Source organism: Falco naumanni, chromosome 13 (assembly GCF_017639655.2).
Source record: "Falco naumanni isolate bFalNau1 chromosome 13, bFalNau1.pat, whole genome shotgun sequence".
Lineage (NCBI taxonomy): Eukaryota > Metazoa > Chordata > Aves > Falconiformes > Falconidae > Falco > Falco naumanni.
In genome coordinates, this window is record NC_054066.1 from 24156363 (window position 1) to 24176986 (window position 20624).

Consider the following 20624-nt stretch of genomic DNA (forward strand, 5'->3'; position numbering starts at 1 on the left):
AGATCATATTGCTTTGTCTTTAGGCAGCAAGGAAAATCCAGTACAAATCTATGCTATTCAGACAGCCTAAGTACCAGGAGAACTGAAGTCCTACTCTTATTTATATTTTATGTATACATATTTCTTTCAAACCTACCTTGGGGTTTTCTTTTGTTGCATCTTTCTTTCATAGATAGAGTCCAAGTTTCCTCATTTATACATCACTATTAAACTTAGTCTCATGGGCTGTTGAATACTAAGATGAATGTACTGGACACATCCCCTGCCCTCTGTAATGCTCTGTTATTAAAAACCAAAGAGCATGACATCGGAGGATGCATCACTGGGACGTGAACCTTCACATCCATTTTATATAAACTGATTTCTTTGCTTCCCAAGTTGATTATTCAGGCCAACGCTTTGTTTGCAGACCACATATGCTGTGTTTTTTCCGCCTCTTTATTTTCTTAGGCTGAGCCCAGAAATCTTCATGAAACGACCCGTTGTGGAAGGAAATCGCTGGCGGCTGGACTGCATCCTCAAGCGGAAAGCAGTAAGTGAGCTCCAGCTGCAGCCTTCACCCCGCGGGAAACCCCATGCGCCCACCCACTTACAGGGTCATGTTAGGACCGGAGCATTTGCACCACTTGTTTTGGTAGGGATGAGAGTTAAAGGTGGCCGAGCCTCGTTCCAGAGGGCCTTCAGAAAACCACGTGTTTTGATTTGCTCCCCCGTTGGGTTTGGAAGAGCTCAGAGGCAGAAGGGGTAGCTCCTCTGATTGTCCCCTCAAGTCCTCAGGTTTGGGTCACTTCAGCCTTGCATTACAGCTACCCCAACTCCTGGTGGGGTCCAAGACCTGTTGCTGTCCAGTGCTTTCCTGGTGGCATATGTGATTTAGAGGTACGGGAAAGAGTAAGCGCTTTGTGGTGGCTCTTGGTAGGTGGTTTGTACGTTACCGTGTTGTGCAGATCCTGTCTGTTACCGCCGTGTATTGTCTGTCTGTGCTGCAGCTTTTGGAGCTGAAGCAGTGAAAGATACCATCAGTCTGCCAGGAAAATCAGGATGTCGTTAACAAACAGTCACTTGGTATCACCCAGAGGTTCATGCAATCTCACAATAGCCTTCTCATTGAGTTTTCCTTACTTAATACGTTGCGTAGGTCCTTGCTACAACTAATCACAAAGGAACTGATGATCTTGCTGTTCACCCGTCATTCCTTGCTGTAGTAAAGAAGTGCCAGCAGGCATCAAACATCATCCTAGTGTCTTCCAGCTCCCTGGTGGAGCCTCTTTTGCCTTCGTCCTGCCAGGCCATGCTGCCTTCGTGCCAAAGCTCTTCATGCCACAGCTCTTGCACAGCTGCTGCTGTGAAATAATAAACTTTAGTGGGGCATATAAGAAAGGCCAAAGCCTTGAAAGGTTTTTGTGTTTTCTTCTTATTATTTGTATTTCCAAGGATAACTTATGATTAGAAAAGGCTTTATTTTTTGGTAGCTGGCTCTTACTACCCGTATGTCTCCAGGTTTTCTCTGTTCATGCCCACCCCTTTCTGTATTCTCATGGCTCTTGTGGCCACTAAGACATGGCAGATCAGCTGCGTCCTCCCAGCCTGTTCCTCCTCAGGTTGAGACCCTGGTCGTGGGGGTCCTGGTGTTTTGATGTGGAGAAGGGATGTGGGGAAAGAGCTTCAGCAGAACGTGGGGGGGGGAAAAAACCACCTGTGTACAAACAGAAGCAGCATACACTCCCCAGAGCTGGACTGTGGTATTCAGCTTGTTTACAGGGAGGTGATAAACATGACTCAGAGACTTGGACTTCTCTCTGCATTGCCACGTTATCTGAGCTAATAAATGCTCGTGTTCAGTAAGCAGATGCTGGTATGAACTTGATAAGGCTGCTTTTTCCCTCTGTTTTCATTTCTCCTTCCCTGCTGTCCCTGTGGAACAGAAAAGCTCAGACCCGCCGTTGACCTGGTGCCTTTCCTGGTGCTCCCGGTCTGGGTTCCCGTGCAAAGCTCTGCGCTGTTGCATGCTGTCCTTTCTTGTGCAGTCCTTTCTTGTGCAGCCCTTTGTGGTATGGGCAAGAAACTGCTATTATTAGCCCTGTTTGTCTTTTCTTTAAGCGTAGCGTTTTCATCTCAGAAAACAGTTTATTTTGTTGCTGGTTGTACTCTGCTTTCCAGTAAGACGTCTGGCTCCAGCCTATAGAGAACATGTTTCGTGGAGCCAGGCAAGGCAGAGGAGAAGCCGTGTGTGAGGAGTTTAAGAACGTGGGCTGCGTTTCTGTTCACCCAACCCGTGATAACACCGGTGCTGGAAATGGTAACCTGCCCCATGTGAGTGGTGAGTCACAAACTGGAGCATGGCCGAGGAAGTTGCTTCAGCTGCCGATGTGGTGGAAGGGCAGGAGTCCAGGCAGAGAGGCTGAAATAGTCTTTGACTCCCTCCCTTTCAAACCTGTTGTCATCACAGTCCTCACTCCTCTGTATGCCTAGAAAAAAAGTAAGGTTTTTTTGTGTCTGTTGCTGATTTGGAAGTAGTCTTGTTTTCTGGCAAATGAAACATGGCCACGGGGCAGGCCCACCAGCTGGAAGAATTTGGCTTTGTCACGTTGACATGGATTTTCCTGTGGCTATAAATACCTTGTAAGAGCAGGGAGTGTTTTAAGCTTAGTTCCTGGAAATACTTGCGGGCTCTTCCACTTGCAACGTTCCTTTGGCTCGACAGGGCGGTCAGCAAGCTGGTGCCCCGGTTTAGGGGTGAGGCTGTCCTTTATGTATGTGCAGTGCTGCCTTGGGCTTGTCTGGGTGCAGGGGAGAGCAGAATATCGCCCCCAGTTTGGAGACTGCCTGAGCTCCCAGTAGCACCTTTATGGGAATAGGAACGTAAAAGGCTGTGGGAAGTTGAAGTCCCAATTTTAAGCTGGCAGATTCCACTGCAGCATTTTGAACTGTGCTGATTTACGGCAGCTGAAGATGTCCCAGTGTGTGACCAGCAGCTGCCAAGGTTTGGGAAGTACTTAGCAGTTTTGAAAGTGCTTTAACAAGCGTCCTCAGAAACCTTCCTGTGGATACCATTCTGGTCACAAAGCACCATCCTTTGAGTGCTGCTTATTGGATTCCAGGAGCTTGTTTAGCTCTACCAGCAGAAAGGAGGTGTTTGCTGGTGTTAGGTTGGTTGTGTCCACTTTAGGAGAGGGATGTCCATATGACCACACTGGCATCACTGTCCTGCAGAGGCTTTTCACTGCAGGCAAACATCAGGGCAACTGAAGGAGCAGAAAACTGAACTCCAGAGGATGTGTGCAACAGGATTGTATGCGGACTGAATAAGGTTTGCAAAAATCTTCCCCCACGGGATGTTTAGAAGGGGCTGACCTGTTGGTGGGCTCTGGTGTAGCTCAGCTCTTTGCACACACCCAGGTACCGAGCCCTCCTCTGGAAGCTGGAGAGCTTTCCTGGGCAGTGCGGGTCCTTGCACGCCGTGGGGTTACCATGGGGGATCTGGAATGAAGAACAAGTAACCTCAGCCTGCGTTTCTGCCTGCAGGTTCAACATGCTTACCACCTCTTAGCTTTTCCTTGCTTTGGAAATGGGCTGTATCCATCGGCATACCTGCATAGCATGTGTTTCTTTTTATTTCTGACAGCAACAAGGAGTGAGAATTTTTGTTATGCTATACAAAGAGGTGGAGCTTGCTCTAGGGATCAACAGTGAATACAGCAAGAGGACACTCATGCGCCTCCACCCCAACATAAAGGTAATTGCTCATCGCGCAGTTGTATGAAGGACGCTTACATTCATTTGTTCTTGATAGCTGGTGCGGACCCTCAGTGTATTTGGCTATGAACTGGAAGAAAAGTGTTTCCCACCACTGTGGTGGGAATAGCGTGTGAGGGCGTACCCATACAGTGATTACTACATCTGGCAACTTCATTAGGTTATAACTGAACTTAAAATTGCTTAGTTCAGACTTGCCAAAGCAACTATTCATCTAATTCACAAGAAACGTGTTTGGTATGACAAGTTAATAGGGTTACATCAAATGGAAAATTACCATTTGAGAATATTGTCTCATTTCTGCACTTCTGTTCAAACACAGAGGGCCAGAGTCAGCGCTGAATGTTTATGTTCCCATCATAAATAAAGAGCATTGCACTGTCCTGTGCTGTTAAGCTGCTGCTGTGCCACTGAGAAGAAAATGAGTTGTGGCAGACGAACCAGTAGATAAAGCTAGATCCAGTCTCTTGAAATTAGAGATATACACATTTTAATGAGCAATAAGATATATGTTATGCATGAGGGTGACTAACAAACTGCTAGAACAATAGATTTATCGTCAGTTGTCACAGTGAAGAGAAGCATCTACTCACCATCATCTTCATGGCAAGACTGGAAGACGTATCTGGAAGATAGCTGCTAGCTGTGTAGCAGGTTTTGGGAGCAGCCCAAAACAGGTGAAACCCTGTAGCTTTTTCCCCAGGAAGCTGGTCTAATGGCTCTACTCTAACATAAAAAATAAAAAAACTATGTACTGTATGCTTAGATATAGAAATTACTTTGCCGTAAACACGTTAAAAAGAATCTCATAAACAAATGCTAAACATCTTGCCGATTTTAAATAGGGAAAAGCCAGCCAACTTCTCATTTCACTTCTGTAGTGGCAACGAAAGAAGTGAGTCAGATCACCAATATGTTGTTTTGTTACAGAGCAAGCTCTGTGTTTGAAAGCTCAGCTATTATAGCTCTACTGAAAGTGTGATTTTATTTGTTGAAACAGCTTCCTTGAGTATGGTCCTCTACCGAAGTGTAAGTAAGTGTGACCTATCCCAACACCAGTAACCACTGCTGCCGGGGAATGCCCGCGTTGCGGGGAAGCACCTGCCTCCAGTAAGGCTGAGCCCAACTAGCACGGAGTCATGGAGCTTCAGCGTTTACAGCAGTCTGTGTGGATGCATCTTTCAAAAACTCCAGTGTTTCCCCATCATCCTGTGCAGCCAAAAAAGCTGGGCAGCCCTCTGGCTGGAGGGATGTAAATTGGGTGATGACACTGAGCTTGAGCGCTGGTTTTCTCCCTAGGTGATGAGACACCCAGACCACGTGTCCTCCTCCGTGTACCTCTGGGCCCACCACGAGAAGCTCGTCATCGTTGACCAGTCCGTGGCATTTGTGGGCGGCATTGACTTGGCGTACGGCAGGTGGGATGACGACGAGCACCGCCTGACCGATGTGGGCAGCGTGAAACGTGTGGCGGCGGCGAAGTCGGTGTCAATGACCAACCTGGCAGTAAGTGGGCTTGCTCCAGCTGGTGGCCATGGTCACGTCTGCATGGAAGCTTTGTGGTGGGGCTGAACAAGCTGTGCCTGCTTCGAAGCATACGTAGCGTTGGGTTTAGGAGGTTTAGAGAGTAATGGGAAGCATCTGAGTACTGAACGACTCTTCAGGGCTAGATGCTGACCAGCCCTTGCCAGGGCACGGAGACAGCTGGGTTTTCCCTGGAGCCTGGAGCAGCAGTCACAATGTGGAGGCTGCGTTCTCAGTAAAACTTGGCTAGAAATGCACAGTAAGCAGTGGCAGAGTGCTCCAAACTTTTGGGTACTCGGGCCCTCAGCAGGTGCCTTGCTTGCCAAGCTTTCTGCTAATGTGGGTCTGTATGCAACCACATCCCTCTTAAAAATGTAGAGAGGTCTAGGTTTTTCAAGGGGAGTAAGAGCCCAGGGTAAAATTATGGAATCAAATTCTGCTGGTATTACCGGGTTTTCTTGTCGAGTGCCATCTCAGTGCAGACTCTCTCCCTCAAAGGCATTCCTAGTTCCCTTTGTCACAGAGCAAAATTCGACTCGTGCTTGTTTCTGAGCTTTGATATGCATGACAATCTGTAATTGAAGGGGAACCTGTCCTTACATCACCTGCAGCAGTGTCTTGTGTCTTTTCAGCCTGCAGCAGAGTCATATGAGCATGTCCCTCTGCAGTCTCAAGCTCTGTCCCCAGAAAGCCACTTGTTCCAGAGAAATGCAGATGATGTCCCAGACATATCAAAAATGAAAGGAGTGGGAAAACCTAAGAAGTTTTCAAGGTTCAGTATTTACAAGCATCTCCATAAACATGGCATGCACCATGCTGACAGCGTCAGCAGCATCGACAGTGAATCAAGTAAGTAACGCTGTTCAACTAAACAACATGTACAAAGTGTATGTGGAGGTGGGTGGGTGGGTGGGTGTACCTGCAGATTCACATAATTTCTGGAGTAATGTGTTCTTTGTGAGGAAGGAAAGTCGACGAATTTCTTAACTACCAGAATAACAGCTACGTGTAGTCAATGTGTAAATTTGTGTTGCTGCAAAATATACAAGACAATTTTTAAGTGGATTTGCATTTAGTTTAATTAGAGATTGCTGTGAGCCATCAGGTGACATGGTAGAGTGTACATGATATCTAATGTTTATATTGTTGGGAAATTTTTGTTCCTGCAAGGGAGAACTGAAACATTTGTTCTCACCTTGTAGTGATTATAACAAGCCAAACAGTTTCTGAAGGTGATTATCCCCTCTCATAGGCCAGTGTTACCTAGGCTTACATCAGTTCACTTAAATGGAAGTATTCCTCATTTACCCACTTACTAGAGAGGAGAGACTATTCAAGAGTTGAATATTTGAATGTAGCTTTTCATTCCCCACATTAAAAATAGCTTCAAAGCTAAAATTACAAGGGTCAGCTTAACGTTTGTTCTAGCACGGAGTCCTTCCTGAGATCTGTCTCTGAAGTCCTCAGCTCCTGAAGCTGCATGTTGCTCATGGTGGGCACTTATCTGAGTTTCCATTGTGCCCTGCGGATCTTACTCCTGCCTCTCGCCGGAGGAAGCCTTGCTGGAGCATCGTTTGCAGTCAGCTCAGGACATAGCCATGGCTTTGCAACTTCATCTGTTTGGTTTAAAATCAGTTGGGCCTTGAGTTTGGTCCTTTGCCTGTTGGCCACTTGTAGTTTCAGCAAACTGAGATCTCGTTTGAGCCTCTGTTGTGCAAGGTGTCTTCAGACAGCATCAGGCACCAGCATAGAAGTAGTGGACACGTGTTTTTGCCATGAATAGAGCATCTTGACTTTCTGCAGGTTACTGTAACCCCACTAGGAGCCAACCGAATATAATCCAGAGTTTAAAGCCCCATCTGAAAATGTTTCATCACCACAGTGAATCCAAGCAGGGGCTCGCTGAGCCTCGGGAGGGTAAGTGGGGAAAGGCAGAGGTGCGGACCCCTTCAGGCTTTAGCTGCTGATGTTTTTGCATTATAACTATGGTGAGAGTTAGGTTGGGTGCTGGGATCAGCCTTTGCTGCTGCTTGTTCTCCCAGCATCCTTAGCACCCCTCTGAGGACATCCTGGCAGAAAAGAGCCTTCTCCAGAAGCTACAAAAACTGCAGCATAAATAAAATAAAAAACCCCACACCAAAACCCCAACAAAATTAAAAAAAACCCACAGCAACAAAATTCAAAGAAAAAAAGAATTGCAATAACGACAGCAGGGAACAATTGAGGAAATAGCTCTGATTCTGGGATATGATGATTTCAGCAGCTCTCATCCTGCCAAGGAACGGCTTGTTAGTGGGGCTGGGAACTTCTGCCTTGGATATTTTAAAGTAAGCCTGGTACAGGAAGAGATGCAAACAGAGAGAGGAAACAGCAAAGTGGCTGCTGCCAGGCCTGTGTTTGAGTGGAGACCTGGGCCCCCCACCTTTGCCCTGTATTAAAATCAATGAAAGCATACTCAATGGGGAAAGGAGCTCGGTGGTTGTGAGCAGTAAGCTGTTCTGATCTCTGGGCTGATGTTGAAGGGGCCTGTTTCAGTGTGGTACCTCATTGAGATGCCTTTGAGTTCTGGTATGGGGTGAGGTGTTCTTCAACATCTTCCTCTTGCTAACATCTTCCTCTAAGGCATTGATTGACAATTATAAAACAAAATAGTGGAGGTAACAAGGAAGAGATGCATTTGCTTCATGGAAATTAAGTGCAATCCCCCCTGTGGTCACCTCGTGCTCATTCAGCAGTTGGTGTACACTCATCGAAGCTCGGTACATGAAGTGTGTTTTGGCCAGACGTCGTGTCCCACCCATTCCCATTTGAGCATGCCGAGCCAGCGATTCCTCAGCTCCACCCGGACTCTCACTAGCAACCCAGGCACCCCCAGGCAGCGATGCTGCACGCCTGCTGCATGGCGCTTCGGCATGGCTTGGCTCAGCTTGGCTCGGTGGGGTTACAGCGGTGCTGGTAGGGCTTGCTTTGGGTGAGCTGGCCGTGTTGCGCTGCTGCTGTGTGCTGCTTTGACTGTTGATAGGGGCTTTTTTCTTTTTTTGTGCTAAGGGTTTTTCATGGTTACCTGGTGATGTGGTCGGGTTAAGAGAAGACTGCTGTTGGCATGCTGCTGCACAGTTACTGCACTAGCAGATGGTGCGGCAGATGAAGGCGGTTCTCATTGTCAAGAAATAACGCTAGCTAAGTGTTCATGGTCTAGGCCGGTGGCTTTGGCTCTTTTAAGAGCGAGGAAAAAAGGGTTCACTCTGTGCCAAAATCTGTGCTCTAGAAAAGGGATCCTGTCAGGAAGGAGTATCTCTGTCTACAAGACTTCTGCCCATTTTTAATCATCATCGATTTGGAATTTGGGGTCCATTTGTTCAACAGGTAAATTTGTATCAAAAGATGACATTGTAATTTGGAAAAACAGTAAAACAAACCAACCCCCACACTACTGAATAAGGGAACATGAGCTTTTCAATCATCTCGTTCTCATTAATAAAGACTAGCTTCTGTTAGAGGAGATACACCCTGCTGTAGAGGCAAAATAATAAACCCTCTAGCAGAGAAGTTGAATTAGTTCAACAGTATTGAAAAATATATCAAGTAGATGATATATGTGTTGTTCCTGTACATATATCTACTAAGGGCAGTCACAGCTGGGCTATTTAGATGTCATAGGACTGTGGAAAGAGAAATTACTACAGGGTGATTTTTTTTTTTTTTAAGTCCAATGTAGAGAGCATTCAGCATCTGCTTTTTGTTCCGTAACAGATTGTCATATACAACCTGTTCTGATTGTGTAGCAAATACTATAATAAGGAAGAAAAAATACTAATAGATCTCCTTTGAAAGCGACAGGAAGACTAGGGAGAAATCTGGTTCGGCTGACCGGGACTGGCAGGTCCCACCAACGCTGTTCCGCGGCAGCGAGTCTCTGGCCGGCGGTGCGCGATGGGCAGCCGTGACTCACAAACGAGTGTGTGGTTTTGTTTTCTTGTTTGCCTGCGACAGATAAAGGATCCATCCGCAGCTTGAAGACGGGTGTTGGCGAGCTGCTTGGGGAAACCAGGTTCTGGCATGGCAAAGACTATTGCAACTTTGTCTTTAAAGACTGGGTTCAACTTGACAAACCTTTTGCTGGTAAGTGCCTTTGCACCCTGGAAGTCATTACATTCCCCGCAAACTCTCTTCCCTATCTTTTCAGTCTCAAACTATATTTTTTTCCTGCTTCTGAGCCAGAGGTAAGGAGGTTATTTTGGTTTGACTGCTAGGAAGAAGCAGCAAAAGCCCCTTTAAGAGGTTCTAGAGCCAATTACGCTGTCATGGTTCATGGACAGGCCTCGGTGCCATGTTCTGGAAACTTCAGCTTGGGGGGAGTGGGTGCCATGCTTTTTCATATTCATGTTCTTTGTCTGAGGAGGTCCAAACGTGCTTTCCTGTCCCGTAGATTTCATTGATAGATACACCACCCCAAGGATGCCCTGGCATGACATCTCATCTGTGGTGCATGGCAAAGCAGCACGTGATGTCGCCCGACACTTCATCCAGCGCTGGAACTTCACTAAGGTGGGCTGTGGGCATTGCTGCTGGGGCATGGAAATAAATACAGCTTCTGCCTGATTCACGTGCCCTCCGGAGGCATGCATTTTATTATTATTTTTTTTATGTTATTCTGCTATGTTGCAATCTTTTCAAGGATTTTTTTTTTTTTTCCTTTTTTCCCCTGGGCAGATTATGAAGCCCAAATACCGATCCCTGTCCTACCCCTTCCTGTTGCCAAAATCTCAGCAAACTGCAAATGAGTTGAAGTATCAGGTGCCCGAGGCTATTCAAGCTACAGTCCAGGTGGGTGTTGATGGTCTCCTGCTCATATACTCCTGAGAGAGCTTGTTTTGCATCTTCCCAGCAGGAAGTATTGATACTTGACAGACCCTCTACAGAACTTGAAATTAAAAGATAAAAACCTCTTATTTAACTCACAGTATAGATGGTCAGATCCTCAATTACAATAAAATAATGCAACTTTTTCAGTAGAGATGCATTAATTTGTACCTTCGCCTTTGAAGTAAGAGGACCAAGCTGTATGCAGCACTCAGGCTGTGGGAACACCATGACCTTGTATAGCTGTTTTGTTTTCTGCTGCTCCTCTAATGTCTAACATTTGTTTTTTACATTTTGGGAAGGCCTGATGGGTTGAGGTTGACCACTGAATATTATCTCAGATCTTAGAGCAGGCTACCGGGCCTCTGATGCCTCACTCGGATGAGTAGTGGTCAGGTACAACCCAGCATTAAGTGGAGTCTCGAGGCTGTTGCTTTCTGCATTGAACTTCATCTGCATTTTATTATGCAGCCGCTCATCCCTGTGGGTCCTCTGAAGTTCTGCACAGTCAGCCCACAGTCTCGTTTGTGACAATCATCCTCTCAGTCATGACTGCCAAAATACCTATATTTAAAAACCCAGTTATCTATATGAAGTGCATACATTGAATACTCCGGTTATCCAGCAGAAACCTGGACTTGTTGAAAAACACAGTCAGAACAGTTATGCTGAAGCAGCAAAATAGTTGTGTCTGTGGATGAGAGATGTATGAAATGAGAGCAATTAGACCAAAACCAGGAAAAAACACATGCCTTTGCTCTTCGTAAGGAGTGGTCCGCCCAGATGACAGCAACGCTTGGGGAAGCTTAGTGTAACAAAATGCATTTTTCTGGGTTTGTGGGTTGCCAGGGCATTGTCTGCTCCTCCCCATGTGGTGTGAGGGATGGCCAGCACGGGGATCTGGTGTCACGATCTTGGGTGTTTTGCATCAGCCTCCAAAACAATGCTCGCAGCTTGTTGAGAAATAACCTGGCTTTGGGCACCAGCATACTTCCCTGTGGCTGTAAATGCCTCTCCAGCTGTGTCTGCGACACCAGCTTCCTGGGAAATTTCATTCTCATGGAAGTGAGGGGGCTTGTGTCTCTTGAGTTCTAACTGCAAGATAAGCCTCAACTTCTAAATCATGAGGTTTGCTGTAGCAAAAAGCTACGTTGTACTGATTACAGAACTGAAAGCAGTTCCCGAAGGAGGAACTACAGTGAGTGCAGCCTAGGTCCAGCTTTCCTTCGGGCAGTTCTGCGGAGCTGCTGGCTCAGAGCATCAGCCTGTGGGAGAGGGATGGAGCTCGGGCGATGACTGATCAATGCTGCGTACACCAGTGCTGAGTGATGGGTGAGCTGTTTGAAAGCTAGCCTCGTCATGACATTGCTGGGGCATTGCAAATAACCGATACATTCCAGGAAATGAGGGGCTGTTCTCTGCGACACCGTAAACAGCAAAAAGAGAACAGGTTTGGCTTGTAAATTATTCATTTGAAACTATCTTGCTCATTTCTAATTTATCTCAAATTGTGGCTTTGAGAGACCTGTCATGGTAGCTCAGCCCTGCGTATAGCCAGATAAATAACATTCTATGATACTAGGCTGAAAACATGTTGCCCTGCAATGTACCAGCCTTCCCGGTATGAGGGAAGACTGTGGGAGAAGGGCATTCTGCAGCACCAAGCACGGTGGAAGCAGTGAGGGTGGCTCCTCTGCCCGGGCTGGTGCACCCTCCTGCCTGGGTGCAGGTCCCTTGGCCCTGGGCTGCATGCAGCTGGGTGATGATCTCGAGCTCCCAGGCATGGATCTGCATGCAGATACTGTAATTTTGGCTGTCTCTTTGGCCTGGCTTTCCTCAATCCCCAGATGGCACAAGTGCCCTGAGCATCCCTGCAGTCCCCGCTGCAGGTCAGTGAGTGGCTCAGGCTCTCCTACTGGTGTGGGCTTTAGCTTTGGCTGCTGCAGGAGGGGGAGAGAGGGGAGGATAGCTGCAGCTTGGATCTGACCTCCCCCCGCTCCTCCCAGCTGCCTTTTTCTGGAGCTGCTGGGGTCTGCATCAGGGCATCCCTGTGTGGCTCCTCCTAGCCACAGGAATATCAGCCTCTTGCCTGTCCAATGTACTAGTTTTGGACCAGAGGGCTGCAGGTGCTCACATCTCTTTCAGCAGCACAGTCCAGTGCAGAAATAACCAGATACCCTAAAATCTTTCACCGTTTCTTTATCCAAAAAAATTAGAGCAGCATTGTTGTTCTTTACGCTGAATCCTTTGGCTGGCCAACAGCCAAACCCACGTTATCCCCATTTTGGTGCTGTGTAGGGACTTCGTAGGCAGCAGTTACTGCCCTGATGTGAAATCCAGCATCCAGTGACTGTCCTTGGCTGTGGGGTGATTGAAAAAAGTCTGGCTGCCAGTTTTCTTGTTGCTGAGCTTGTTTGCAAATCTGTCTTCAATTATGGGCAGATCAGAGGAAGGGGAAACACAAAGGATCTGTGGGGATTGCAACGTTGCTGCAAGCCCGAGCCACTGACCTGTCAGCAACAGATTTTGACCTCGTTGTACCATCTGGTTTTGCTCTCCATTGTCAGAGGAGAGGAGCAGGAAAGTGCTTTCAGGAAGGTGGAAATAGCAGGAGCAGCACTGACAGGGGCTTTCCCCTGGGCAGGGAGGATGAATGCATCATGCATGGGAAACAATGTGGAGGTATGGCTGGGGACAGGAGAGGAGGAGCCTGTCAGACATGGTCTCTCATCCTCTTTCACTTGAACTTCTGAGCTTTGCTCACAATAGCAATGTGATTGCACATTGATTTTTTGCAAAAGTCAAATAGCTGTTGGCCAAAGGCGGTGCCAGGTTTTTTTTCCATCTCTCTGTTTCTATTCCAGAGTTTCCAGTTATCAGCCAAAGCCAGCACTGCAAAAGATGTGACGTGGTGAGGCAATATCCATTTCCTGATGTAAATGCAATGAAAATTTAATGCTTTGGCAACAGCTAATGCCCTTACCTCTTTGAAGTCTGCATGAAAGCCTGCATTGTTCAGGTTTTATGCGCTAGCCCACAGCAAACATCAAATGTATTACTATTGTATCGGTTAAAGACATTAAAGGGATGACAAGCCTGGCACAGCACTCCAGCAGCTGTTGTGAGGCTTAAGAGGAAGGAGCACGGAGACACCAGCTCCACTTGGTGGGCACTGCGCTGGGCAGCATGCGCCCTTTTTTCCCTGGGAAAATAGATTGGGTCTGAACCAGCTCACTTCAGGTACCTTGACAGGAAAGGAGAGATGTCCAGAAGTGAGATGAAACATTAGTGATAAAGAAAGGCTATGTAGGAAACTTCTAGGTGTGTATTTGTCCTTGCGTGTCACAGCTTTGTTTCCTCAGGGTGCGTGACACATTCATGTGATGCCAGTGTTGGTGGCTGCAGAGATGCTGAGGTTGGTGGCCTTGTCCTGTCATCTCCTCGCCTGTCACTGTGGCTGCAGAGCTGTGCCGTGATCGGTGCTGGCCACTGAAGTGGTCCAGATTAAAAATAACTATTTCCAGGAAGTCCAAGCTGGAACACCTTACACCCATTCTGCTGTCCAAGCCAGCATCTTCTGAAAGCGCCTCTTCCCTCCACATGTGGATTTGAGGTTGTACCTGATGCGTTAGCTTTTCAGGTGGTGCTGAGTCAGCTTTTCAGGATGAGCCACGACACGTTATTCTGGGGCGAGGGCAGAGGGATGATGGTCCTGTAACAGCGGGCAGCCTGGCGTGTGGAGAGAGCTGGGGTGCCGACGAGTGGAGGGGTGAAGAGGAAGGCAGGGGAGGGTGGGGGATGATGCTGTGGGAAGCTGTGGTGCTGGGAAGGGATAGTTTTGTGTGATGGTTCTGTTGCATCAGGTGGCATCCCCTGGTTTGGAATAAACTTATCTTCTGGCAGTAAAGATGAATTCAAAGCGAGGGGCTTTGGCGCTATCAAGTTCCCAATTCGGAAAAGTACATTTCTTTCTCGTCTGTAATGGTTTCAGTTATTGCTGCTGTAAAAAAGGGTGTGGAAGTGACTTCGTTCAGTGCAGGGCTCAGCAGCTTATCTTGAAAAGAGAAGCGGCTCTTTGGAGCATGGACAAAGTTAACTAGCAGCAAAAAAAACAGAAAAGTATTGAGTGTCAGTGTTTCGTCACCTAGGAAGATACAATCTGCAGCTTTCTGAAGTGCAATTCCAGATTGCATTTGCTGGATGTTCCCAGCACCCAGGGATGGGCTTTGGGGCCCGAGGTTTTCACCGCAGCAGGACAAAAGGCAGGGTAGGGGCAGCACAGCTGGTCGAGGTGGAGGGGCTACAAGCTCCTGCCAGGCTGCAGCCTGAGCTGTGTGCGTGGAAGAATTAGCCTGCTTTCTACTCAGAAAAGCTGCTTTTCTGTCCTTATTACTGCTAGATGGTGGAATTTTGCTCAGGAGCTCTGCCTGCTGTGGCGTTTTGCAGAGCTTTAGCACTGGCCAGCCTGGGGTGAGTAGGAGCATGCAGCGTTGGCTTTGCAAACCAAATGGATGATTAAAACCACACCAGCATGAGCAGCATCGCCTTCGGGGGGTTGTGCAAGCAAAGGGCAGCTGTTTGGGATGGGTAGAGGCTGTGACGGCCCTTGTGTTCAGGCTGGCTCCCACACTCAAGCATCTGTGACCCCAGTGTTCAGTTTGGGAGGCTGCAGTGTGCTCCCTCCTGTTGGCCAAGTGAGCAGCCAAATGGGGAATTGCAGGATCTGTTTTTCAGTGAGCTGTGGGAGAAAGCTCCTTCTGTCCAGGTGAAGGAATTGGCTCAGGAGTCATGTGCTACTCGGCAGCAATGGCCCTCAGTGCCACCTCCTGAGATGCTCTGGAGGTGGGAGGGTTGGTTTCATTCAGGCATGCAGCACCTGGACCAAAAGGCCAAATCCTTATCTAACTGGTATACTACTGGAAATTAATTAGCTTTTGAAATTCTTCAGCCAGCAGCCTGCTTTGAATGATGGATGGTGATGACAATGTGACAGCAGAGCTCAGGGCCAGGGTATCAGGAATGTTCAGGGAATGGGGAGAGTAACGTGGAGCAAGGCAGAAGCTGGACACAGAGAATTAAAAGAAACACATGGGAGGGATTTCCAGGGAAAAATGTTGTTGAGCCCCAGAAGACATCAGGATTTTGCATGTACTGACACATGCATTTCACAGGTCCTCAACATTTGGATCTTGTCCTGTGTGTGACTGGCCCAGAGTGCTGGTAAAATGGCTGTGTTGAGATATTTTAAGGCTGTGTTTCAATGGCAATGTTTAAAGACAGAGGGTAACCACAAATAATTATTTCCCTTGAGCACATACCCTGCCAACACTTAATTAAAAAACACATTTCCATCTAGGAAAATGTCACTCGGGGCATAGTGTGGTTGCTTCTTGACTCAAAGCGCGGGAGCGGGTGATGCCACAGCATCTCTGGCTGCCGGGGCCGGGAAGCTCTTTGCTGTGGGGCTTGCTCAGCCTGGCCGAGAGCACGGACCGAGGTTCTTTCGCATGTTGGTTTGGCTCCCTTGCACAAAACCTGCGGGAGGCAGGGGGAGAACATGCCCGGGGGATCTTGCAGTATCTACTTTAGTAGTGGATTTCCAGTAAAAATTAAGTGTGGGCAAGTGAACTGCTATGAATTTTAAAAGTCATATCACAACAAATCAGATAGCTTGTGGAAGAATTTGGCAGAACAAATGACTGACCTCGAGTGCTCAGGACAAATGCATGGGCTGTGTTACCAGGCTGACTGTGCAATTACGTACCGCCTGTCTGGGGGAAAATGCGTTGCCCAGGCTGGAGACCAGCCTTAAAAAGCACTGGATGGGAGATCAGCGATTAGGTGGGCACACCTAAAGCTTGGAAATTTCAGTTGGTTTAAAAGCAGTTAATCATAAGACCTTAAGCAAGAACAAGGCTTCTGTGCTGCTTCTATTGCATCTCAACCTGCTCAGGTAGGGGAGGGCAGTAATACAGCAATGGGACAGGGCATTGATATTTTTGATCAAAACATTATTAAGCCTTAATACTATTTTTGAGCATCCATTCTTCTTACTACAAATGCAGTATAAATGATAAGTGTTGTGTCTGTTACCTGATTTAGTGAAATCCTGACAGGCAAAAGTATCAGGGAAGAGCGCTGCCTCTTAAATAATGCACTTGCAATGCTGTTGTGTCCTGAGTGGGACAGGGCTGAAGGTGTTAATCCTTTGCTTTGCAGGTGATCCGTTCTGCTGCTGACTGGTCAGCCGGCATTAAGTACCATGAGGAATCCATCCACAATGCCTACGTCAACGTGATAGAAAACAGCAAGCACTACATATATATAGAAGTGAGTGGCAGTGAGGGAAAGCAGGAGGGTCCTGATGCTCTGGGCATGGCTCACAGCCATCAGGAGGCTAATTCTGCTTCTTGAGGTTTGGTCTTAATTTTTTATCAATTTAGACACACATGGATATTAATACAGCATCTGAATTTCTGGGGCTGTTTCCACTGCTTTCAGTGGTCTTTGGACCAGTCTGATGGCTATGTACCCAGACAGCTTTCTGACCACAAGGTGGAAAAAGAAGATATCTCCTTCACAAGCCTCTTTGCAAAATTGCCAGCAAACTTTCATGGCCTGTGCAATAGTAGTCTTGTCCTTTCCATGGATTTGCAGTGTCCCCTGTGTGTGCTCAAACCTCCCATTCACAGGGCTGGTCTTGCACCTGCACAGCCTTGAGGTGCAGGAATCTCCTGTGTCCGAATGACTCTGTGCTGGCTGAACAGAGATGCCTATTATCCTTCTTTTAGCCTTTTGTTAGGTTGCTCTTTACATGAACTTCCTAAGGAGTGTGACTAATAAGGACTAATTCATTCCCTAAGCAAGCACAGACACACACATCATTTAATAATAATCAAAAAAGCATCCACTCAAACAGCACACAAACACAGTTGTTTGCTCTTTAGTTGCTCTTGGTCTGAAGTAAAGCATGCAAATACTTTTTTTTGTTGTTGCTGGCAATGTCTGACAGTAGCTTTGCTTGCTTTTCCTGCAGAACCAGTTTTTTATTAGCTGTGCTGATGACAAAGTTGTCTGGAACAAGATCGGCGATGCGATTGCTCAGAGGATTCTTAAAGCTCACAGGTAACCTGTTCTTAACGAGGCAATGAAAGTCTTCCAGGTGCATGCATATGGTGTGGTGTAAAATCATATCTTAATGGACACAACTGTACAATAGCTTTTGTAGCGCAGAACCGATGCGGTCAAACATTTGCTTGGGTTTGCAGCAGTAGGACTCTGGTGGTTTCTTTGCAGCCAGAAAGGGATTTTCTGGACTTGCCCTGATGCAAATGTATTTTTAACTGTGGATCTTGTCCTTGATATACCAGTTCAGCAACACCTTTGCTCCATAGCCAACCAGTCTTGAACTGTGTGGTAAGGCAAGTTAATGAGTGAGAAGTTGAACTGCGACTTGTGGTTTATTTAAATTATCTATACAGAGGATTGGCTTCGTGTAGGGGAAGCAAACGCATTTCGAGGCTTTGGCTGCAGGGTTCAGTTATTGTCTGAACAACTTTTTCTGGTAAGTGCTGGAGGGTACTCACAACCTCCAGCCACCATTGCAAGGGAACCATCACTTGTTCCTGTGTGGATCAAATCCAACCATGTTGTAGACATGCCTTTACTTCAGCACGCCTGACCTCATGTTAACGTTAATACCACAGGTAGTGGCTTGTCTTCGCTTTGATCCTGGACAGCCTTACTTAAGGTTGCTCCCCTGGAGTCTCTCTTCGAGATACGTATACATCACCGTCTAAAACTGTATGCTGGTCTTACTGGGCTGATATACAGAAAGCTTTCTAAACATCTTCCTTTCATCTCTCGTGCTTTTTTGCCATGCATGGAGACTTTTCTTGCAATGATTGTTTTCCATATTGTAGTTGTCCAGAGCTATGCAGGGGCTGCTTGCCTGGAGGTGCTCTCTCCAGAGTCTCAGAAATTTCTCTCTTTGGCTCTTGAGGTTGGTAATTCCCACCTGGATAAAGGCAAACACCCCAAAAGAGGCAGCCACCCGGGTCTGGCAAGTACCTGCAAGGCCACAGGAGCTGCCATGAGGCAGGCTTTGTTCCGAGGCACCGTGGAAAGAGGAGCACTGTTCAAACCGGGAGAGCATGGGTGTTCTTTGCTATGCCTTTAGTAACAGAGCAGAGTAACAGGGTGGAGTTGCTGTTATCTGTGAGCTGCAATGCATAGGCTAAATAATTGCAGTTAGCTGAGGGTGAAAGATGGGGAGGATTTTCTCACCCAGGGTCAATGAGGAGTGGTGCCAGTGCTGCTGGAAATGGCGTTGCTGGTGTTTGCGTTGCAACCTCGAGGCTCGCAGGCAGCTGGACACACCAGCTCTGTGCTGGTCGGTGTCCCCATGGAAAGACGCTCTGGGTTATCTTTCCTGCCTTTGGGAACTGCTCACCATGGGCCCTTTGCATCAGTTGCCTGCTTTTTAGCAATGCTACTGAGGCAGCAGAAAACTCTCCAGGTACTCTGTTAAGATCTCCCCATTATATAAAATTTATATAACAAGTGTTGTTCTGTCCAGATAGCAGAAAGTCTAGCACAAAGGGGAGTCACGCAGATTCATCAGTGGCCCATTTTCATGTGTGATGCTCACATCTGTGTGACTCCAGTTTTATTCCTAACCGAATATGAGATTCAGATTCTGCCCACTCCAGCATGCTTGGCATTGCCTAGGATTAAAAGTAATTTCAGACCTAAACGGTTTGTGTCATAGCATTCATGTTCCAAACTGCCCCAGAAAACATGTAGGTGACGCACAGATGTTGAATTGTAAATTAACATCTTTAGTTAAACTTGTACACTTCTCTCTCTTCTAGACTAAATATTTTCTATTGATGTAATTAATAATGTTCTTTTCTTGGTTTCCTTTTTTTTCATGGGTGGCTCTCATAGCCATGTGTTTATTAAACTAGTTTATAGACAAACTAACTGCTTTTTTGGGAATGCTTTTGTTGGTAGATCTCTTTCTTCGTGATACAAACAGGCTTCGTTTCAAAGACCTCATTAACTGTTTCTGAGGTCTGTTGACAAACTAAAGCGTGTAGCACAGCTATAAGGAAGCACTGGCTGAAATGAAAGAAGCACGGTCCTCACTGCCTCTCTGCCAGCACAGATGAGACCCCAGTGCTTTAACGATTTTTTTAAAACGAATTTTAATTTTAACGAATTAACGATTCCCGTAACCCCGAAGCTCACAGGCATGGCTTGCCCGGGGAAGGAATACTTTTAACAAAAACTGCAGGCCGACTTACGTTCAGACTGCTCCTGAACGGGTTTTGTCCCGATTAAACTGTTTGCCATCTAGCGGCAGCAGCCTTCGACGGAGCATCCTCCTCCCTGGCCGGGGCGCAGGGCAGGGCTCTGCCAAGCCGGGGTGCCTGGCAAAGGCAGGCGGAGCAGATGCACCTGGCCTTTGTCAGCACAGAAAACCCAAAGGTGGGTTTTAAGAAAAGCCCCAAGCAGTGCCACAATTGGAGCTTTTGTTCCGAATCAGATCGCGGTTAGGGTATGGTTTACTTTGGGGGAACTCTGGAACTGAGTTTTTGTGGGTTGTGGTGTAACGGTGAAATACTCACCTCCCCTGAATGATCGATGTGTCGCTTGTGCCCTGAGCTTTTTCCACCTTTTGTGATGATTCTGGCTTCTAAAAATGAGAATGTCTTGGGAATGTCAGGTTAGAGTTGGGTTTTCTGCCTGTGATAGCTGTGTACTCTCGGCTGTGCTCTGCCAGGCAGTCGTCCACCCCAGTCCGCACCAGTATCAGTGTAACTGGACTATTGGGGTGCTCTAACCAACTTCTATAGTGGCAGGCACAATCTGCAAAATAACTAGCAGATTGGCCTTGAACTTCAGTGAAAATGTGTTTCTTTTCCTTTAGCTTCTTCTGTTGTCTGCTGAGAGTGAACTAACTATTCCTTCTGCTCCTGAAGGTCTGAGCACTTGCTGCGGTGCTGATGACGGGTGTTGAACACCTGAAACTGGGAATACACTTCACGCAGTGCTCCCTTAAAATCTGTGTCATGGCCTTGGATGGAAACCAAGTTGGTCAGCACAGGGAGAGTGAAACCGAGGGGACTTCGCCTTGTACAAAGCTGTAACATTTGCAGGCTGATGTTTCCCCAAACTATCATTCCAGGGAAAACAAGCGTTTCCGGGTATACGTGGTGATCCCGCTGCTGCCTGGCTTCGAAGGAGACATTTCGACCGGCGGGGGGAACGCGCTGCAGGCCATAATGCACTTCAACTACAGGTACTGTGGGCAGGGCTGGGCAAGACCTCCTGTCACCTCGTCACCTCGTCACCTGCTGCGAGCTGTGCCCAAGGGCCAGCTGCCAGCAGCAGGGCATCACACTAGATGGTGTCCACGCAGGCACACGGTGTTTGCAAAAGGACAAAAAAAGCATTTGTGTAGCTTCTTTCACTTA

At 47.2% G+C, this 20624-nt stretch overlaps 1 protein-coding gene across 6 annotated transcripts in view; it reads left to right on the top strand.

Moving 5' to 3' along the window:
• The window catches only part of PLD1 (phospholipase D1), a 75742-nt gene that overhangs the window by 43691 nt on the left and 11427 nt on the right, over positions 1-20624 (top strand). For 5 of the 6 annotated variants that reach the window (XM_040612826.1, XM_040612825.1, XM_040612828.1 and 2 more), the window contains 11 exons: positions 451-532; positions 3626-3736; positions 5056-5262; positions 5913-6129; positions 7084-7197; positions 9274-9402; positions 9710-9828; positions 9994-10107; positions 16363-16473; positions 17180-17268; positions 20336-20449. In XM_040612826.1, the coding sequence (XP_040468760.1) occupies positions 451-532; positions 3626-3736; positions 5056-5262; positions 5913-6129; positions 7084-7197; positions 9274-9402; positions 9710-9828; positions 9994-10107; positions 16363-16473; positions 17180-17268; positions 20336-20449 (1407 nt within the window). The remainder of the gene's footprint in view (positions 1-450; positions 533-3625; positions 3737-5055; positions 5263-5912; positions 6130-7083; positions 7198-9273; positions 9403-9709; positions 9829-9993; positions 10108-16362; positions 16474-17179; positions 17269-20335; positions 20450-20624) is intronic. The other variant, XM_040612829.1, reaches the window with a different exon arrangement.